The sequence below is a fragment of the Neovison vison genome, chromosome 9 (genome assembly GCF_020171115.1).
Source record: "Neovison vison isolate M4711 chromosome 9, ASM_NN_V1, whole genome shotgun sequence".
NCBI lineage: Eukaryota > Metazoa > Chordata > Mammalia > Carnivora > Mustelidae > Neogale > Neogale vison.
Window position 1 is genome coordinate 26,350,612 of NC_058099.1, and position 20,253 is coordinate 26,370,864.

The following is a 20,253-nucleotide window of genomic DNA, read 5'->3' on the forward strand; positions in this document are numbered from 1 at the left end:
ATTTTCATTTTTACAGTCATAATCCATCCCTTCATTGTAATTACCCTTATTTTTATATAGATACAAATTTTTCTTTCTTTAAAAATTTGGGTGTCAGTTTCTTCTAACAGACCAAAATACACCCAAACTCTAGTGTATGGCTCTGTTCTGTTCACCAGCCTGATCATATTCTTCTTTTCTTTCTTTTTTTTTTCTTTTCCCCCCAGTTGTGGGTCTCTTCTGATTTGTTTAGTGAATATTTATCTAGGGTTGTTGTTATCCTTTTAGCATTTTGTTCTCTCATTTATCTGTTCTTCTCTGGACAAAATGACAAGATGTAAAAATTCACCTCAGAAAAAAAGGACAAGAGGTTGTACCAACTGCCAGGGAGCTAAACCACATGGACATGATAAGTAAGATGTCAGAACTAGAGTTCAGAATAATGATTATAAAGATACTAGCTGGGCTTGGAAAAAGCATATAAGATACTAGAGAATCCCTTTCTGGAGAAGTAAAAATCTAACCAAGTGGAAATCAAAAAAGGCTATTAATAAAGTACAATAAAAAAATGGAGGTTCTAAGTGCTAGGATAAATGAGGCAGAAGAGAGAATCAGTGATATAGAAGACCAAATGAAGAATAAAGAAGCTGAGAAGAAAAGAGATAAATAATTGTTGGATCACGAGGGGAAAATTTGAGAGATAAGTGATACCATAAAGTGAAACAATATTAGAATAAATGGGATCCCAGAAGAAGAAGAAAGACAGAGAGGGAGAGAAGATATATTGCAGCAAATTATAGCAGGGAACTTCCCTAATTTGGGGAAGGAAACAAAGATCAAAATCCTGGAGGCACAGAAAACCCCCCTCAAAATCAATAAAAATAGGTCAACATCCTGACATCTAATAGTAAAACTTACGAATCTCAGAGACAAAGAGAAAATCCCAAAAGCAGCTTAGGATAAGAGGTCTGTAACCTATAATGGCAAAAACATTAGACAGGCAGCAGACCTATCCACAGAGACCTGACAGGCCAGAAAGAACTGGCATGATATATTCAGGGTACTAAACGAGAAAAATATGTAGCCAGGAGTACTATATCCAGCAAGGCTGTCATTGAAAATAGAAGGAGAGAAAAAAGCTTCCAGGGCAAATAGAAACTAAAAGAATTTGTGATCACCATACCACCCTTACAAGAAATATTGAAAGGGGTGCTATATGTGAAGAGAGAGCCTAAAAGTAACATAGACCAGAAGGCAACACAGACAATATATGGTAACAGTCACCCTACAGGCAATACAATGGCACTAAATTCATTTCTTGCTATAGTTACCCTGAACGTAAATGGGTGAAATACCCTAATCAAAAAACACAGTGTATCAGACTGGATTTTAAAAAAAATACCCATCGATATGCTGTCTCCAAGAAATTCATTTTAGATCCAAAGACACCTCCAGATTTAAAGTAAGGGGGTAGAAAACAACTTACCATGCTAATAGACATCAAAAGAAAGCTAGGGTGGCAATCATTGTATCAGACAAATTAGATTTTAAACCTACGACTATAATAAGAGATGAGGAAGGACACAATATCATACTTAAAGAGTTGGTCCAACAAGATCTAACAATTTTAAATATTAATGCCCCTAACATGGGGGCAGCCAAGTAATAACAAAATCAATGAAACACATCAACAATAATACAATAGGGGACTTTAACACCCCCCTCACTGAAGTGGACAGATCATCTAAGCAAAAGTTCAACAAGGAAATAAAGGCTTTCAGTGACACACTGGACCAAATGGACACCACAATATATTCAGAACATTCCCTCCCAAAGCAACAGAACTCACATTCTTCTCCAGTGCACATGGAACATTCTCCAGAATAGATCACATACTGGGTCACAAATCAGGTCTCAACCAATACCAAAAGATAGGGATCACTCCCTGCATATTTTCAGACCACAGTGCTTTGAAACTGGAACTCAATCACAAGAGGAAAGTTGGAAAGAACTCAAATACATGGAGGCTAAAGAGCATTCTACTAAAGAATGAATGGGTCAACCAGGAAATTAAAGAAGAATTTTTTAAAATTCATGGAAACAAAAATGCCAAAACTGAACCAGGAAGAAACAGAAAACCTGAACAGACCCATAATCAGCAAGGAAACTGAAACAGTAATAAAAATCTCCCAACAAGAGCCCAGGGCCAGATGGCTTCCCAGGGAAATTCTACAAAACATTTAAAGAAGAATTAATAACTGTTCTTCTGAAACTGTTCCAAACAATAGAATTGGAAGGTAAACTTCCAAACTCATTTTATGAGGCCAGCATTTCCTTGATCCCAAAACCAGACAAAGACCCCACCAAAAAGGAGAATTACAGATCCATATCCCTGATGAACATGGATGCAAAAATTCTCACCAAAATACTAGCCAATAGGATCCAACAGTACATTAAAAGGATTATTCAGCACGACCAAGTGGGATTTATTTCTGGGATGCAAGGTTGATTCAACATCCGCAAATCAATGTGATACAATACATTAATAAAAGAAAGAACCAGACCTGTATGACACTCCCAATAGATGCTGAAAAAGCATTTGACAAAGTATAGCATACTTTCTTGATCAAAACTCTTCACACTGTAGGGATAGAGGGTACATACTCTAATATCAAAGCCATTTATGAAAAACCCACAGTGAATAACCTACTCAATGGGGGAAAACTGAGAGCTTTTCCCCTAAGGTCAGGAACATGGCAGGGATATCCACAATCACCCCTGCTATTCAACATAGTACTGGAAGTCCTAGCCTCAGCAATCAGACAACAAAAAGAAGTAAAAAGCATCCGAAATGACAAAGAAGTCAAACTCTCACTCTTTGCAGATGATATGATACCTTATGTGGAAAACCCAAAAGACGCCACTCCAAAACTGCTAGAACTCATACAGGAATTCAGTAAAGTGGCAGGTATAAAATCAAAGCACAGAAACCAATTGCATTGCTATACACCAACAATAAGACAGAAGAAAGAGAAAGTAAGGAGTCAATCCCATTTACATTCATAACCAAACCCCTGAAATACCTGGGAATAAATCTAACTGAAGAGGCAGAGAATCTGTACTCAGAAAACTATAGAATACTCATGAAAGAAATTGAGGAAGATGCAAAGAAATGGAAAAATGTTCTGTGTTCATGGATTGGAAGAACAGATATTGTTAAAATGTCTATGCTATGTAGAGCAATCTACACATTTATTGCAATCCCTATCAAAATACCACCAACTTTTTTCACAGAAATGAAACAAGTAATACTAAAATTTGTGTGGTAACAGAAAAGACCCCGAATAGCCAGAGGAATGTTGAAAAGAAAACCAAAGTTGGTGGCATCACAATTTCAGACTTCAAGCTCTATTATAAGGCTATAATTATCAAGACAGTATGGTACTGGCACAAAAATAGACACATAGATCAATGGAACAGAATAGAGAGCCCAGAAATGGACCCTTGACTCTTGGTCAACTAATTTTTAACAAAGCAGGAATGAATGTCCAATGGAAAAAAGACGTTCTTGTCAATAAATGGTGCTGGGAAAATTGGACAGCCAGATGCAGAAGAATGAAACTGGGCCATTTCCTTACACCACACACAAAAATAGGCTCAAAATGGCTTATAGACCTAAACATGAGACAGGAATCCATCAAAATCCTAGAGGAGAACACAGGCAGCAACTTCTTCGACCTCAGCCGCAGCACCTTCTTCCTAGAAAGATCATCAAAGACAAGGGAAGCAAGGGCAAAAATGACCATTGGGACTTCATCAAGATCAAAAGCTTTTGCACAGCAAAGGAAGCAGTCAACAAAACCAAAAGACAACCGACAGAATGGGAGAAGATATTCACAAATGATGTATCAGATAAAAGGCTACTATCCAAAATATATATAGAACTTATCAAACTTAACACCCGAAGAACAAATAATCCAATCAAGAAATGGCCAGAAGACATGAACAGAAATTTCTGCAAAGAAGACATCCAAATGGCCAATAGTCATATGAAAAAGTGCTCAACATCACTCACCACCAGGGAAATACAAATCAAAACCACAAGGAGGTACCACCTCACACCAGACAGAATGGCTAAAATTAACCAGTCAGGAAATGACAGAATCCAAAAAAGGAAAAGTCTCTAACTGGCTATAGGCTTACAGAGGCCAGAAGATATAGGGAGTCAACCTAGAATTCTGTAATAAATCAAGCTTTTACTGGGAAAAAAGAAAGAAAGAAAGAAAGAAAGAATCCAAATTTGCCTTTTTAACTTCCCAGCTTTTTTTTTTTTAACTCAAAAGGCAAGTGTATCTTTGAGAGCTAAAACCACAGGAGCCTGGCTGGTATCAATCTATGAAGCTGAGAGAACGTATGAGTGGGGATTCAAAAACAAACTCTCATTTTTAGCTTCTGGTAAAGCAAAATGACTAAAAAACCGGGTGGCTTGACCTTATGGCTCTGATTCTCCAAAGAGAAGATAGGTTGGATCAACACATTAATCTGACATCACCTTATCATCTTAACAAAACAAATACATTTAAGAACTGACTTTGGTTTCATGAAGGGCCCAGGTCTCACTCAGCTGCAACAGATTTGCCAGGCCTGATTCTATCTGTAACTCAGAAAGGACAGACAAATCAGCAGATGTCCTCAAATAAGGGATGATAAAAATAAAGGAAAAAAAAATCTAGGAAAAAAAATAAGGAAATTCAGAGGAAGGGGAGATTATTTCCAGTTAGAGATACTGAGGAGCAATATCAAAAAAAGACAACTCAATGCCTTTGAATGGGCAGAACTGGGACATGTGATGATGTATAACTTGGTACTACTTAATGACATACTTAAAATTTTTGTCTCAAATAAAGTTGCAAAAGGCTGGGTATCTAAATTGCAAGGTGGTTTCTTGGGTTAGACCCTATAAAAGAGAAAAAAGGATTGAGGAAGCCATACAACTTTTGAGTCCTAAGAAGTCAAAGGAAAAAGTAGAGACTGAGGGAATAAAATCTTGGACTTTACTAATATCAGAACATTGCCGACTTACCCTTTCTACTTCTTAAACAACACAAACAATAACAATTTCATTTCTAGGAATCTAGTCAAGGAAACTCCCTAATAAAGCTTTTACTTTAAAAGACACCTTAGAGTTTTTAATTAGAAAAAAAAATAGGAATAGTCTAAAGAGGAAAATAGTTAAGCAAAATTATTATCAGGACTTTCTCCATATTCCTACCAAGTCTACCTAACAAACTTCTTTATTTTTAAGCCACACTTTCTTGCTGTTGCTTCTAGACAGACTTTGATTTGGTATCTCAATTATATACAGCACATACTTCAATTACTATACACTACTGATAAAGTACTTTAATAATTTTTTTCGTGGTCCACATCATGAGAACGTTGAGAGCAGAACCTAAGTATGTCCACGTGAGAATCCTTAGCACATAGAGTTAGTAAATACATTCTGCAGAAATGAAACATTACATTATATCAGAGCCACACCTGGACAGGAGTCTAGTCCCACAGAGAACAAATCCAAATTTTCTGAAGATCTGTCTAATAAGCAGAAACCACAAATATCAGTTGGGGGAAATCAGAGGAGGAGACAAACCAGGAGAGACTGTGGACTCTGAGAAACAAACTCAGTATTTTGGAAGGGAGAGGGAGTTTGGGTGAGCCTAGTGGTGGATATTAAGGAGGGCACATATTGCAGGGAGCACTGGGTGTGGTGCATAAACAATGAATTTTGGAACACACACACACACAAAATAAAATTAAATTTAAAAATTAAAAAAAATTTTTTTTAAAAGAAGACATAAGGAACCACTACTATCCCAGGAGGTAGCATATTTCTTATTAGAGGATAGAGGTAGCTATATTACCCTGATAATATCACTGAATAGAAGGTCTATTTTCATACAAGGATGAGGCACAATATGATAGATCATGCTGACACACACATTGTCTACACTTTAAGAATCTAGGCTCTCTGGGCGCCTGGGTGGCTCGGTGGGTTAAGCCACTGCCTTCGGCTCAGGTCATGATCTCAGGGTCCTGGGATCGAGTCCCGCATCGGGCTCTCTGCTCAGCAGGGAGCCTGCTTCCCTCTCTCTCTAAATTTAAAAAAAAAAAAGAAAAGAATCTAGGCTCTGAAGTAATATGGCTCCACGTCTGAGTCTTAGCGCTGCCTTAATTTCCACATCTATAAAATGAAGGTGAGAAGATTAAGATCTCCCTCATAAACTTGTGAAGATTAAATGAGATGATGCATATAAAAGCTTGGCATTGTGCCTGGCACATCGCAAATATTCAAAGTTAATTTTTATTATTACCTCTCCAACTTCTTGCCTCTACTTGTATCTGCTGATTCAGATGGGAAAGAAAGAAATATCCCCATGAAACCTGGGCAGTATCTGCAGAAACTGTGAAGGTGTAGAATAAAACATCACATCCTGGTGGCACAGGTTGCTTTTTATTACTAGTGACAGGGACTCCAGAGAAGAAAAGTTAAGTATAAAAAATTCAGAGACCTGGGACACCTGGGTGTTTCAGTCAATTAAGTCACTGCCTTCAGCTCGGGTTATGATCCCAGGCTCCTGGGATCAAGTCCCGCATCGGGCTCCTTGCTCCACAGGGAGCCTGCTTCTCTCTCTACCTCTGCCTGACACTCTGCCTGCTTGTGTGCTCTCTCTCTGACAAATAAATAAATAAAATATTAAAAAAAAAAAAAAATTCAGAGACCCACTGGAGTAACTAATCCAAGTTACCACTGTGTTGAAGGTCCCATGCCTTGTGTCCGAGCAACAGAGTAGCAGTAATAGCAATAATACTATTGTAATGATAGTGGCAGCAGTAATGTTTATAGATCACTCCCTATGTGCCAGGTACTATTTTTAAACGCATTTCATGTATTAACTCATTCAACCTATTAAGTCTTTGAAATAAGCATGTAGGCTGAAGAGTCCAACAGCTCTGGAGTTAAATCTTGGTCCTGCCATTAAGGAGCAAACTACCTTACTTCTCTGAGCGTTAGTTTCCTCATATCTAACTGGGAGTGAGAACTTCTAACCCACATGGATAATGTAAGGACTGTTTGAGATAACAAACACAAAGTACCCAGCATGTGCCAGATAACCAGCTGATACCCTAGTAGCTGTGTCTTTATTATTGTTACATTAACATTATTGATAATGTTAATATTATCATTACATCTGAGGGCCAAAAACTTCATTCTGCAGGCATGCTGAGTGAAGTTTCAAAAGGGGGAACGTTTTTCTTCCTTTCTAAGTTCCTCTTTAGTCTGTTTTTTTTCTTTTTAAATGGTAAGTGTTCTATGATATTATTAAGCTTTTCTCAGAAATAACTATACATGAATACAAGTAAAATATTATACAGATAAGAAGACCTTTAGACTAGCTTTAAAAGTTGGGTTTTTTCTTCCCCCCTCTAGGAACAGTAGTGGTGAAAATACTATAGTTCCTTCAAGTAAACAGTGCTGAAAAGAATGAAAATGGCATATGGCTGCGGGAATCTTCCAAAGAAATACTCTACACAGCCATCCCCTGTTCTTTTCTCTGCCTTTTAAGGTCACAGTAACAGGATAGAAAATCTGGGACTCACACCATCTGTCCAGACAGTTCCATCACTGCTCATTTCTCTTGTTAAATAATCAGAACACTTCACACTTCCCAAACACTGCTACCATAAAGAGCAGTTAAAGCAGAATGAAAGAAGCTCTTTCTATGCAGAAATGTAGTGGTTAGAAATGAACCATTCTTTTGAAGTTTGTGCATTTCAGATCATGTCAGTGAAGAAAGAAATCCAAGACTTAGAAGGAAAATTTAAGAATAACAGAATTATAATAATGGCTCTAGAAAGTATCTTTCTTAGAAAATAGGTGACATCCTCATATGAGTTCTTTAAGAATAGATTTGGCAGTTTAATACTGAGTTAATTACATAGGTATCTAATCTGTAAGTTTCTCATAAGACTAAGAAGAGAAATTATTATAGGTATCTAATCTGTAAGTTTCTCATAAGACTAAGAAGAGAAATTATTTTCTTTATCCCTGTCCTACTAATACAGTAGTAGTAATAGAAGCTAGTAATTACTTGGCACTCAGGAGATCTTTAATTCTCTTCAAAATGCTTTTTGTGTATTAACTCACTTAATCCTTAAAGCCATTCCATGTAGCAATTTCTTTTATTATTCCCATTTTACACTTGAGGAGACTAAGGCACAGAGAGGTTAAATAACTTGCCCAAGGTAATACAGATGGTAAGTATAAAGCCGGGATTCAAAAGCAAGCAAACAGGCTCCATCCCTTTCATTTCTGTGCTACATTACAGTTTTTAAAGAAGCCTCTAAATTATATGTTAAATTCAGCTTTTGGGTGTGTGGGTGTGTTTTTAAAGGTTTAAAGGTTTACTTATTTATTTTAGAGAAAGAGAGAGGGAGCTCAAGAGGAAGGGGCAGAGAAAGAGGGACAGAAAATCCCAAGCAGATTCCATGCTGAGCGCTGAACCTGATGCAGGGCTCCATCTCATGACCCTGAGGTCATGACCTGAACTGAAACCGAGAGTTGGACATTCAAGTATTTGAGCAACCCAGGCACCCCCAAATTCACCTTCTTTATTATATCTGAATAAAACAACTACAGCTGAATGTCATAAACACTTAGCCACATTCACCTAGCCACAGTGAGAATGTCAATTATACATTCTTTAACTTATTAATTTCTGTCTTATATTCAGAGCTTACCCAGCATGAATTTGTTATTGTCATAAAGCAAAATAATTTTTCATATTAAATAAAAGTTTCAAGCATATGCTCTGGGGTCAATGTCAATTTGGGGATATATTTATGACTTTGAGAAAAAGGTTTGGATTATTCTCAAACCTCCAGAATTTAACAGTATATGAAGACTCCTTGCCTTCAAATAAAGATTCAGCAAAACCAAAAGGGTGTCGATGTAGCCTGGAGAAACCAGTCTGAATCCAGCATTTCTCTTCCATGTCACAGAACACTCCCCACTCAGCTCAATGGCTCAAATTTATTCAACGATAGAAGCTCCAATCTCAGCTAGTTAGTGAGGCAAATTGAAGCTTCTGCTCATGTAACTATCATAATAATGAGAATAATGATGATAATCACTTTAGTAATCATAATAATAACAATGATAACCATCATTTACTGATTAACTTAGTAAGTGCTGAGCATTATGCCAGGTGCCTCAATATCATCAGGTATACTGGGGGGCAGTGGGGAGCAGTGGTTACAGGACAGGCAACTGTCTGAGTCCTTCCATTATTTGCTATGTGGTCTTGAACAAACTACTTACTTTCCAGCCCCTCACAGAATACCTGCCTCCTAAGATTGTTTTGACGATCAGACGTGTTAACACATGCAAAATGTTCTTAATAGTCAAACTCACAGTAGTGCTACCCAAACTTAACAGACTGGGAGCTTAATGTTCAGAGAAAAGCTAAAGGCCACAAATAGGTTAGGGTCCAGCGAAGGTCCCCAGCTCTGCCTGACTCCAAAGCTCATGCTCTTTGGGTTCTCATTCCCATTCATTCACCTCTCCTCTGTCTCTCAGAATTAAGAATAGGTCAACTGCTTCATAAAGGAGAGCATTGTTACTCTAATGTCATTTTTGTCTTTTCTCATCAGAGTTTTACTGTAGCAGCATTAAAAAAAAAATGTTAAAAACGTCAATCTAACATACTGTACTCCATCAATTCCAAGACATTTCCCCCACCCAAATTTTTCCATCTGTGAATCATGTGTCTTAGAATTATAATTGGCAGTATTTTTCCTTTCTGAGTAGCACATAAAATAATGGTGCGTCTTACAATCCGTATCATCTTACGTTTGACAAAATATGGTAGCTGTTAAGCTCAACGAGTATGCTTTAAGGATCAGCCCTCAGTTACTGTTGAAGGCACATTCCAGACCTTGCCGAGCATTCCTGGCCTCAGAGTTCAATTCCAGTTCATTTCACTTAAACGTCTCTTGACTATCTCCTTCCTATGGACCCTTACCCATTTCCATCAAATTAACATGCTTCCATTAACTCTAATACCCAATCAGTGTTTCGGCTAAGGCTCTGAGCTTGGTTTTTGTGTTCCTCGTTTTGGTTTTCCCTTTCTGATGACTCAAGAGCTTCTAATCATAATGACTCTTTGGACTGAAGTCCCAGGGGCACTTCCTCCTCTTACACTGTCCTTATAAATAGTCCATACTTTCCAAACATAATTGGGCTTTATGGGTAAACTGAGAAAGTATTAGCTAAGAGTGAAGCTGTGACAGTCTTTCATTTGTTTCTCATTTTCAGTTACTTCCTTATTTCTACCTTCCTAAGTTACTTCTCTAGACCCTTTTATAAGTACTTATCTGGTTCATACTTAAATTTTTTTCCTGTTTTGGCCTGGGTGCCTCCATTCCACATATGGTCAGTCTCTTCATAGAAGAAAAAAATGTCGAGTTTTATATCATCTTTTCCTTGGAAAGATAGTTCCAAGCTGTCCTCTACCTAGGATGAAGATGAAAACCTTCACAGACTGAAACAAAGGAAATATATATTCTTTGAAAAAATTTGTTTTATATAGAGAGAATACTGATTCTAAGATAATATGTTTTTTCAAGCTGGAACATCTCTGAAATTGGGATTTATCAGTAGCATGCCAATATTTGATTTCTTTCTTAAATGCATATAAAATAATGTTACTTCTGACAATTAATGAAAACCCAGAGTAAATGACTTACAGTAGCTAAATTACCACTCTGCAGAACATTCTGTTCCTGAGCCCCTTTCTGAATAAAGAAGGAAAGAAATCAAAGAAAAACAACTCCCTTTAATAATCAAGTAAAACTATTAGGAAATAAGTCTCTCATCTCAATCAATAATAAGTACTTAAATAAACATGGCATCATAGAAACCTACCAATATTCCATAAATTATATTATATGAAAAAAATAAAAGTTAAAGATACAAAGAATTCTGAGAGCATTTCCCTAAAGAAACTTAACCTACAAATAATTATGTTCTCATTAGACGTGGTGCATCTGTCTTGTTATAGTACTAATCACATAATAATTATGTAGGTTTTTTTTCCCAATTAGACAGTGAACTCCTCAAGGATAAGTACTGCAACATACTGATCTTTGTGTCCCAGGTGCAGAGTGCAGTGCCAGGGAGAAAGTGAGTATAACATTTGCTGCATGCCTAGAGTTCAACTGCTTTGACTCTGACCTCTGGAGAATATTTTATTAAATTTTTTTAATAAACTAGACTAATTACAATAAAGAAGTAATTTTTCAGTATTAAACATACTTCTACTTGCTTTCCAGGACAACACCTTCCTGGGAACAACCAAATTAAGAGTAAGACGTCATTTGAAAAAAAAAAAGAGTAAGATGTTTGCAAGGAATCATGGGCTTAGGGCATGAAAATCAAATTGTCTAAAAAGAGATTTCACTTAAGTCATGATGACCTATTCCTAGTTCAACTCTGAGAAAATTGCTATAACCTAGAATATGTGAGATAAATAAGAAATTCAAGTACCATTTGAAATGATTCTGTTTCTAACCCTTAGCCCCAAAGAACCATTTCATGTTGATGATAGGATGCCTAAGTGAATATAAAATTAAGTGACTTATGAGAAACATTATAACTTTAGGTAGGGTAGGTGAGATTCTTAATAACTGTATTAATTTTACATTATATGGTATATTAATTATATTGTAAGAATTCAAGACCCTTTTCCCCTTCTCATGGTCAACAGTAAGCCAGATTTTCTAGTTTCCTTAAGTAGTGCAAAAGTCATATAGTAAGCTTTGCTGAGCTTATCCTGGCCAATACTGAGTAATACACATGCAACATTCTTAACCATCTCTGAGCTGTTTAATATAAACTTTCTTTTGAGACATGGTACTTATGAAGTAAAGCAGATTTTTATTACTGACCTTCCCAAATTTGTGTTTGAGTGGAAGTCCTACATCCTGAAATGCTGAAATAATATCAGATTTATAATCTTGTATAAAAATTCCTAGGTCAACATCTTTACTATATGGAATAATGTTGCATTGCCGATACCACCCTAAAAATAAAGAAGAAAAAAAAAGAAAATTTTTTAAAAATTTAAGTTTGGAAAAAATTAGTCACTATTGTATGATCTTTGTAAGAGTATATTTTATTTCTTAAGGTATTTCTTAAGATTAGACTTACAGTGCTTTACCAAAAATATTTTTAAAAGACTAAATCCCAAACTAAAATCTGTGGTTATAAGAAGCCATCTGTTGAAGAACATTCTTTTCTTTTTCTCTTTCTTTCTTTCCTTCATTTTTACTGTGCTGAAGACTTAGCATCCTCAAAAATTTTATGATGTATTCTAATTTCTAAATAAACTATTAGTTTTAATAATGTTAATTGGGCCAGGACGCCTGGGTGGCTCAGTCATTTGGCCTGGGTAGGTCAGTCGGTTGGGCATTTCAGCTCAGGTCATGATCCCAGGATCCTGGGATCGAGTCCCACATCAGGCTCTCCACTCTTTGGGGGGCCTGCTTCCTTCTCTCTCTCTGCCTGCCTCTCTGCTACTTGTGATCTCTGTCAAATAAATAAATAAAATCTTTTTTAAAAAAAAGTTAAACCTTAAAGCATATATCACATACATATGTGAAATGTATTTTTTTTCTTGGCTTACTCTGACTATAAGCTCCATGACAGAAGAACACATGAATTTCCACAAAGCCTAATAAAGAAGATAACCATATATTCCAGTTTACATCTGTCACGTGAACATTATTAATGGCATTCCTTTTCACTCTCAAAAGACTCTTGAATTGGACAATAAATTATATGGTAACATATAAAAACAGGAGAATTAATTTTGTATAAATAAAGTTATACTCAAAAAAGAATACAGTTAAGACCAACTATAGTTATAAACAAGAGGGAATAAAAACAACAGAACTTAGATTCTAAAGAATTCTAAATTCCAAGAAATTCAATCTAACATAGAGTGGAAAGAAATTCATAAATCTTTCTCTGATTCTAGTCGCATAAGGACTCTAGAAATGTCTACATTTCCCCATCTCAGGATGAGTGGAATGTGGTAAGACCGTGATGTTCAACCTGTGAGAGCATCAGTGACCTGGAGAAGACTTGTGCGAAGACCTTATGACACCCCTTCAGTCGTCCTCTCATTTGTGTGGTGTGTAAGTGAAGAAATAGAACAGAGGTTTTGTTTTTGTTTTTGTTTTTGAATGGCAGAACAATCTTTGGGACAGAAATAATAAAATGCTAATCCAAGGATTGCCTCAGGATCAAATATAGTCTACACATTCTGATATAAGTTTTATACATGACTTACAGTTTTTGGTAAATACAACATGGCCTTCCTAACTCTCTTTTATGTTTCTGAAATTAATTTCTTTAAAGAAATCAATAAATGCCTGCTCCATGCACTACGTTTATTGTGTCTGTAAGTATGACACTTCAAATATCACTGATGTTTTGTCATCTCGGGCAGTCATCCCTAAAGCCAAAGAGGATGAAAAGACAAAAAGACAAATATAAAGCAACAAGAATTTTACCTAGACAAGTTCCACTGCTCAGCCAGAACCGTACTCCCAATTTCTTTAATGTTTTGGCTGCCAGTTGCAATAATTCTTTTGCATTCTTCCGAAAGGCCATAGCTTCCACAGTGTTATCATCAAGGTACTGCTACAGATAGAACAAATAGTCAGTTATTACAGCCATTTCTAAATTGATATAAATATCTCCATGATATCGAAATTAAATCGGACATCTAATTAAATCTAAATTAACCCCACAGTATGCATAATTTTTCTATTATAAAAAAAATCAAGTTTCAGAGTTTCTTGTTAGTTGCCTATCTATGAGACTACAGGAGTGGATTCTAGAAAAGACAAGTTAAAGGGGAAGGAGTATAACCAAAATTCCCAAAGGATGAGACATTTATGAACTCCCTTCACATCACAATTTATCAGATAGGACAGTTAGAAGAAGACTAATTCTGAGAGCTATAAGCATATCTGAACAAAATGTACTTAGTGCCATTTTCATGATTCACTGATCCAATTGGTTTTTAGAGACTATAGAGTATAAAAGAAAGAGCCTGGGATTTTGATTCAGATTATCCGTGTTCAAGTCTAGCCCCGCTTCTTTTTAGCTGTGATGCTGGGCGTATCACCTCAGAAGAACATAAGCTCCATGAGGAAAGTGACTTCATTTTATCACTTTATCTTGAGTGCCCAGAGCAGCACCTGAACATCTGCTAAATGAGTGAGAGAATGAAAGAACAAACCTCTCTTAGATACGATTTCCTCATCAGTCACTAAAGGATAATAGTTACACTTTGTAGGACTGCTGTAGAGAGTTAATGAGACAATGGATGACAGAAAAATGGCTCATAAATTATGAAGTTCTATATAAATATTATTACTATCATTTACCTAGTCATCCTTTTCTAATTTTCTTCATTTTTAGGGTAGTCTACACTGAGGAAAACACTGTAAATTTAGTGATGCTTCTCTATCTACGACTCAAAATCTAAACTCCTTCACATGGCAGACAAGGACATTTGCATTCTGGTCCCTGACTACTAGTCCGGTCTCTTCGCCACTGTCCTCACACTTTAGAACACAGCAATAACTTCTACATCCCCAAATATTCCACAACTTTTCAAGCCTCTGTGCCTTTATACATGTTTTTATCTGGAGTGCTCCTGACTAACAAAATCTTTCAGTTCTACCTTTCGAAAAGCATTCCCTAATTTTCCTATGAGGATGTATTTATTCTCCCAATGCTACCCTTTTGTTCAACATTTAGGGAACAAAGAATAATATTTGTCCTAGATCTAGACAAAGATGAAGGAATCTGTCTAATGAGTTTATAACAGTTACCACTTATATACACTTCCACTATAATTCTTTTTTTTTAATTCATATTGTTGGTTTTACTTATGTTTCCTCCACTAGGCTGTAAAGATGGTTCCTTGAGGGCATGTACTAAACCTCCCCAGCACCATATGTACAAATCTGGAATGGTGCCCAATACATAATAAGTGAGTATCACATAGTGATAAATGGGTAAATGAATAAATGACTAAGCCCCTCCTGCATTCGCCCCTGTCTGTAATATCCTATAATAACCTGTCATTCTTTTACAATATAGCAGGAGAAAATACAGTTGCTGGAGAGACTCTAAGGATCTTAAGAAAAAAGTATCCCTAGGAAGAAAGTGGGATCCCAGAAGATAAGTTGCCTTCTCTCTAGAACATACAAATCCTACAGGATGTCTTCAACATGAAAACATTCTCAAAGCCATAGCTTCTCTTAGAACACATGGTTGGAATAGGAGGCAAATGTTCTTATGCTGGGTGTGGTGTAAAACACTGAAGATGCAGGATTTAGTCTATGCTCAGCCAATAATGACTATGTAGCACACTGAAACCTCTCTTTTTTTTAATTTGTTAAAGGCAAATACTTGCCTTATTTCAAAGAGTAACTGAAAGGGTCAAATTAAGTAACAGACATGAAAACTCCATGCTTGATAAAAATATTACTCTGATAGTTATGTCCTACTGAGACTGCCCCTGCATAGACATACTCTTACCTCTGATATACCTTTCGTAGCATGATACTCCCAGAAATTCCATTTCTTAGAATTGACTGCACATATATTAAAGTGTATACACCTATAAACCTTTTGCATCTGTTAGGGATTTTTTAAATTGTAGTATGAATTTTTTTTCTACTTAAAAATATCTTGGGGCGCCTGGGTGGCTCAGTGGGTTAAGCCGCTGCCTTCGGCTCAGGTCATGATCTCGGGGTCCTGGGATCGAGTCCCGCATCGGGCTCTCTGCTCAGTGGGGAGCCTGCTTTCTCCTCTCTCTCTCGCTGCCTGCCTCTCTGCCTACTTGTGATCTCTCTCTGTCAAATAAATAAATAAAATCTTTTAAAAAAAATGTCTTATATCAATCTTGGGCTTATCACACCTCTAGAAAAGGACAAAATCCTAATTTAAACATCGTGTCCATTTGATCTTTGCTATTCAGGTAACCTTTCCCCAGACTTCCCCCAAAATATAGACTGAAAAAAACATGACAGAAGGTACCCATTTATTTTATAGATGAGGAAATTGGGACTTAGAAATTTTTCCAAAGTCTCAGAAAAAAATTAGTAGAGGAAGGAGGATAATATAGCTCTGTAGATATCCCTAGGCCAGGTGTCCAGATAGTTCCATATTTCCCTCTGGTTTTTCACTGGAATTCAAGAGACTGGACTTAAAGTCATTAATTATTTTTTGATGGTTACTGCTAAAACAAAACCAAGTTCAAGAAAATGTATGTTATCCTACTTCTAAACTTCTTGGTAGACTAAAAAAATAAAAGTAAATGAAGTAAGCCAAGAGAGCATTTCTTCTCCTCCCTTCCTGAACTGTTCAATACTAGCACTATTAGGTAAGGCAGAGCAAGAAAAGGCACATGGGTGGCCTGGTATGGGTATCAGAGCCTGAGCAAGTGGTGAGGAAATCCACATGGAGAGGACACCCCCTCCATGTCCAGTGTGGGGAGTCAGAGCCTGAGCAGTTTGAGAAGTGTGTCCACAGATGGGGGCACCCCAGAGGGAGATTAGCAACATTCAAGCAGCGTGAGGAGAGCAACCATATGGGAGAGGGGACAGAAGCAATGACAGGAGATTGAACAAATAAGCAAATATATTAATAATAATAGGAGTCAAGTTTCTCATTGTTTGAGAAGGGAGTCATAAATAAGGAAACAAACCCTATGCTATTTAACTGAAACATGAAGTAGTTGGACTGGCTATATCACTGTGAATTCATGAATCTTGATAGATAGATGGATATAGAAATAAATACACACACACATACACACTGTCACTGAGAGGGCCTGTGTGCAACAAAAACCATATAGCAATGAGCACACCTGGCATCCAAACCTTAGCTTCTAAAAGGAACCAGGACGTGGAGAAATGGCTGATTCCAGTGTTGTTGCAGGGAAATTACAAGATGGACCTAGAGCATCTTGCTCCAAAGAGCAAAAAAGTACTCAAAAAATAATAAAGACATGTTAAAAAGAAATGGAAACCATCATGAAGAAATTCCCACTGGCCAAACAGGGAACAATTTGAGGATCAAAATAAATAATGAAAATAAAGGGGGCGCCTGGCTGGCTCAGTCTAAAGGGCATGTGACTCTTGATCTCCAGGTTGTCAGTTCAATCCCCACGCTGGGTGTAGAGATTACTAAAAAAATATGAATTAATTAATTTTTTTAAAAAGAAAATAATGGACTATAACCTATTGAATAAAATAGGAAACCTGAGTTCAGACTGATGTAAACAAATACACTGAAAGATTGATAAGGATATGGACAATTACTTTTTTTTTTTTTTTTAAGATTTTATTTGTTTCTTTGACAGACAGAAATCACAAGTAGGTAGAGAGGCAGGCAGAGAGAGGAGGAAGCAGGCTCCCTACCGAGCAGACAGCCGATGTGGGACTCGATCCCAGGACTCCAGGATCATGACCTGAGCTGAAGGCAGAGGCTTTAGCCCACTGAGCCACCCAGGCGCCCCTATGGACAATTACTTTTTAAGAGACAGAGAATACATGCGGTAGTAGGGGGGTGAGGAGGAATCGACGGAGAATCTTAAGCAGGCTCCATGCCCAGTGCAGAGTCTGATGTGGGACCCTGAGATCATGACCTGAACTGAAATCAAGAGTCCGACACTTCACTAACTGGGCTACCCAGGAGCCTGAGGATATTGACAACATTTACCTGTTTTTAAGGTACCTTCGGGGCACTAGATGGCTCAGTCGGTTGAGCTTCTGACTGTTCCGGCTCCTGTCATGATCTCATGGTTCACGAGATGGAGCTCCATGACAGGCTCCATGCTCAACAGGGAGCCAGCTTGGGATTCCTTCTCTCTCCCTCTGCCCCTCCCCACCTCTCGTGCATGCGCTCTCTCTCTCTCTAACAAATAAACCTTTAAAAAAGATTCCTACCAAATTTTTATTAGTTACAAAGGAAAAAACAGAAACTTCACAGGGATGAAGCTAGAGATACCACTTTAATCAAGTGCTCAGTGTGAATATCAACAGTAATGGGACAAATCACAACCATGCAGCACCTGACAGGATGTAATGAGAAGAGCACAAAATCACTTCTGCGTTATTCCTGAGGTATATTACCTGAGGAAAACCCAGACAAACCACAAAGAAGGGACAATCTACAAAATATCTGGCCTGTAATCCTCAAAAGCATCCAAGTCATAAAAGTTTAAAAAAAAGGACTATGAAATCATTACAGACTAGAGGAAACTACGGAGAGAAAAATTAAATACAGGGGGCCCCTGTGGCTCAGTCGGTTAAGTGACTGACTCTTGATTTCCACTCAAATCATGATCTCAGGGCCTTGAGATCAAGCACAGGGTCAGGCTCCACACTCAGTGCAGTGCCTGCTTGGGATTCTTCTTCTTCTCCCTCTCCCTTTACCAACGCCCCCTCCACACTCACATTCTCTATCTCTCCCTAAAATAAATAAAATCTTTTTTAAAAAGAGAGAGAAAAAGAAAGATTAAATACAACACGTGATTCTAAATTCTTTTATCATATTTTACTCTGAATGGATCCTTTTATTACATAGTAAAACTTGAATGGGATTAAATGGTGATAATCTATGTGTTAACTTCCTGATTTTTTTATTAAGACAATGTAGGACAATATTCTTGTTTCTAGAAAATACTAAATTATTTGAGGTTGTAGGATACATACTCACCAACTTACTCCCAAATGGTTCAGGAAAGTTATTTGTATTTTATTTATAACTTTCCTGAAAGTTTGAGAATGTTTCCCAATGAAAAAAAAAATTATATATAGAAAGAAGGTTGTTTTATGAGCTCTAATAGATTAGTTCATTGCTTATTATACATGAGGCATTATATTTCAGATTGTTTGGCGCCATCAAGTGTTCAAAGTTATGTATACTCACTTCAATTTGAAAACTGACCCTCCTGGTACTTTTAGATGAAGAATGAAACATTTAAGATAATAAGAATAAAGAGTTATCAACCTAATTAGGCACCCACATCAGTAATACCAATACAACAGGAGAAGAGAAAAACAAATTAGAAATCACAAGTATACCTTACTGTAAGGGAAGGACACACATGATCCTACTATAAATATAAACCTCCTACTATAAATATAAACCTCCAGTATGATGGTACTTCTCACCAAAACTATGAGGCTATATATGATAAGCCCTCTGAGCATCTGTCATTCATATCCTTTACTCAAATGCTGATTCAGTGTTTGAGAATTTAAAAAGCAAGAATGAAAATACAGAATAGAAAAATTTGATACTATCCTAATAATCTATCAATATTCTGAAGCATTTTACATTTCATACTTTCTCACAAAGATCAACAAAATGAGTCTGGGCAAATGCTTGCTAGGTAATGGAGTAGTCCTAATAAGTGTCATTTAAAAAAAATCAGATGAGCAGCTTTGATTCAGATGAGCAGCTTATTCTCCATACATTTTTCCATAATTCTAGGATCCTTTCTTTGTGCCAGATACTGGGGTTACAGAAGTGAATAAAGAAGATGCCTGTTATCAGTAAGTTCATGGGACAAGACATACATTCACAATTCACTGTGATAAGAGCTCTGACAGAGGTGGCAACCAAAAAAAACCCCCTTAAGGCCCAAAGAGTGAGTGGTCAAGTCCAAGCACCAGGCTGTATCTACTCTGTGTCCTGTTACTACTGTGTGATAAATGATGACCAGCACTTGCCTAGGAGTCCACCCATCCATCCATGTAGTTTGCCAGCTTTTCATCCATGAGGCTGACTGGGGTACATTTCACAGCTCCACGATTACAGATTTAAGGGGACGGGGTTGGGAAGACCCACCAGGAAGGCTGGCAGGCTTCAGTCCAGGGGAATAACACAGCCTACCAGAGAAACCTTGCATTTGCGGGTATGGGGCACTTGACCAATAATGATACAGCTGGTACTTCATTTCCCCATTCCACTCCTGTCCATGTGTCTACAGGTTTTTTGGAAGGGAATCCCAGAAAATAAAGGGCAAGTGGAAGGATTAGGGTACTAAAACCCCTCCATAAATCTGTTTTTATTGTATTTCTGCTTCCAGTCATATCTTAGAGCTGAACCTTCATGTCTCT

At 37.2% G+C, this 20,253-nt stretch overlaps 1 protein-coding gene across 5 annotated transcripts in view; it reads right to left on the reverse strand.

The window, feature by feature from the left end:
* Positions 1-20,253, reverse strand: part of FKTN (fukutin) — an 82,114-nt gene that overhangs the window by 25,050 nt on the left and 36,811 nt on the right. For 4 of the 5 annotated variants that reach the window (XM_044265210.1, XM_044265207.1, XM_044265208.1 and 1 more), the window contains exons 7-9: positions 13,615-13,744; positions 11,986-12,119; positions 10,425-10,552 (exon numbers count right to left, since the gene is read on the reverse strand). In XM_044265210.1, the coding sequence (XP_044121145.1) occupies positions 10,425-10,552; positions 11,986-12,119; positions 13,615-13,744 (392 nt within the window). The remainder of the gene's footprint in view (positions 1-10,424; positions 10,553-11,985; positions 12,120-13,614; positions 13,745-20,253) is intronic. The other variant, XM_044265211.1, reaches the window with a different exon arrangement.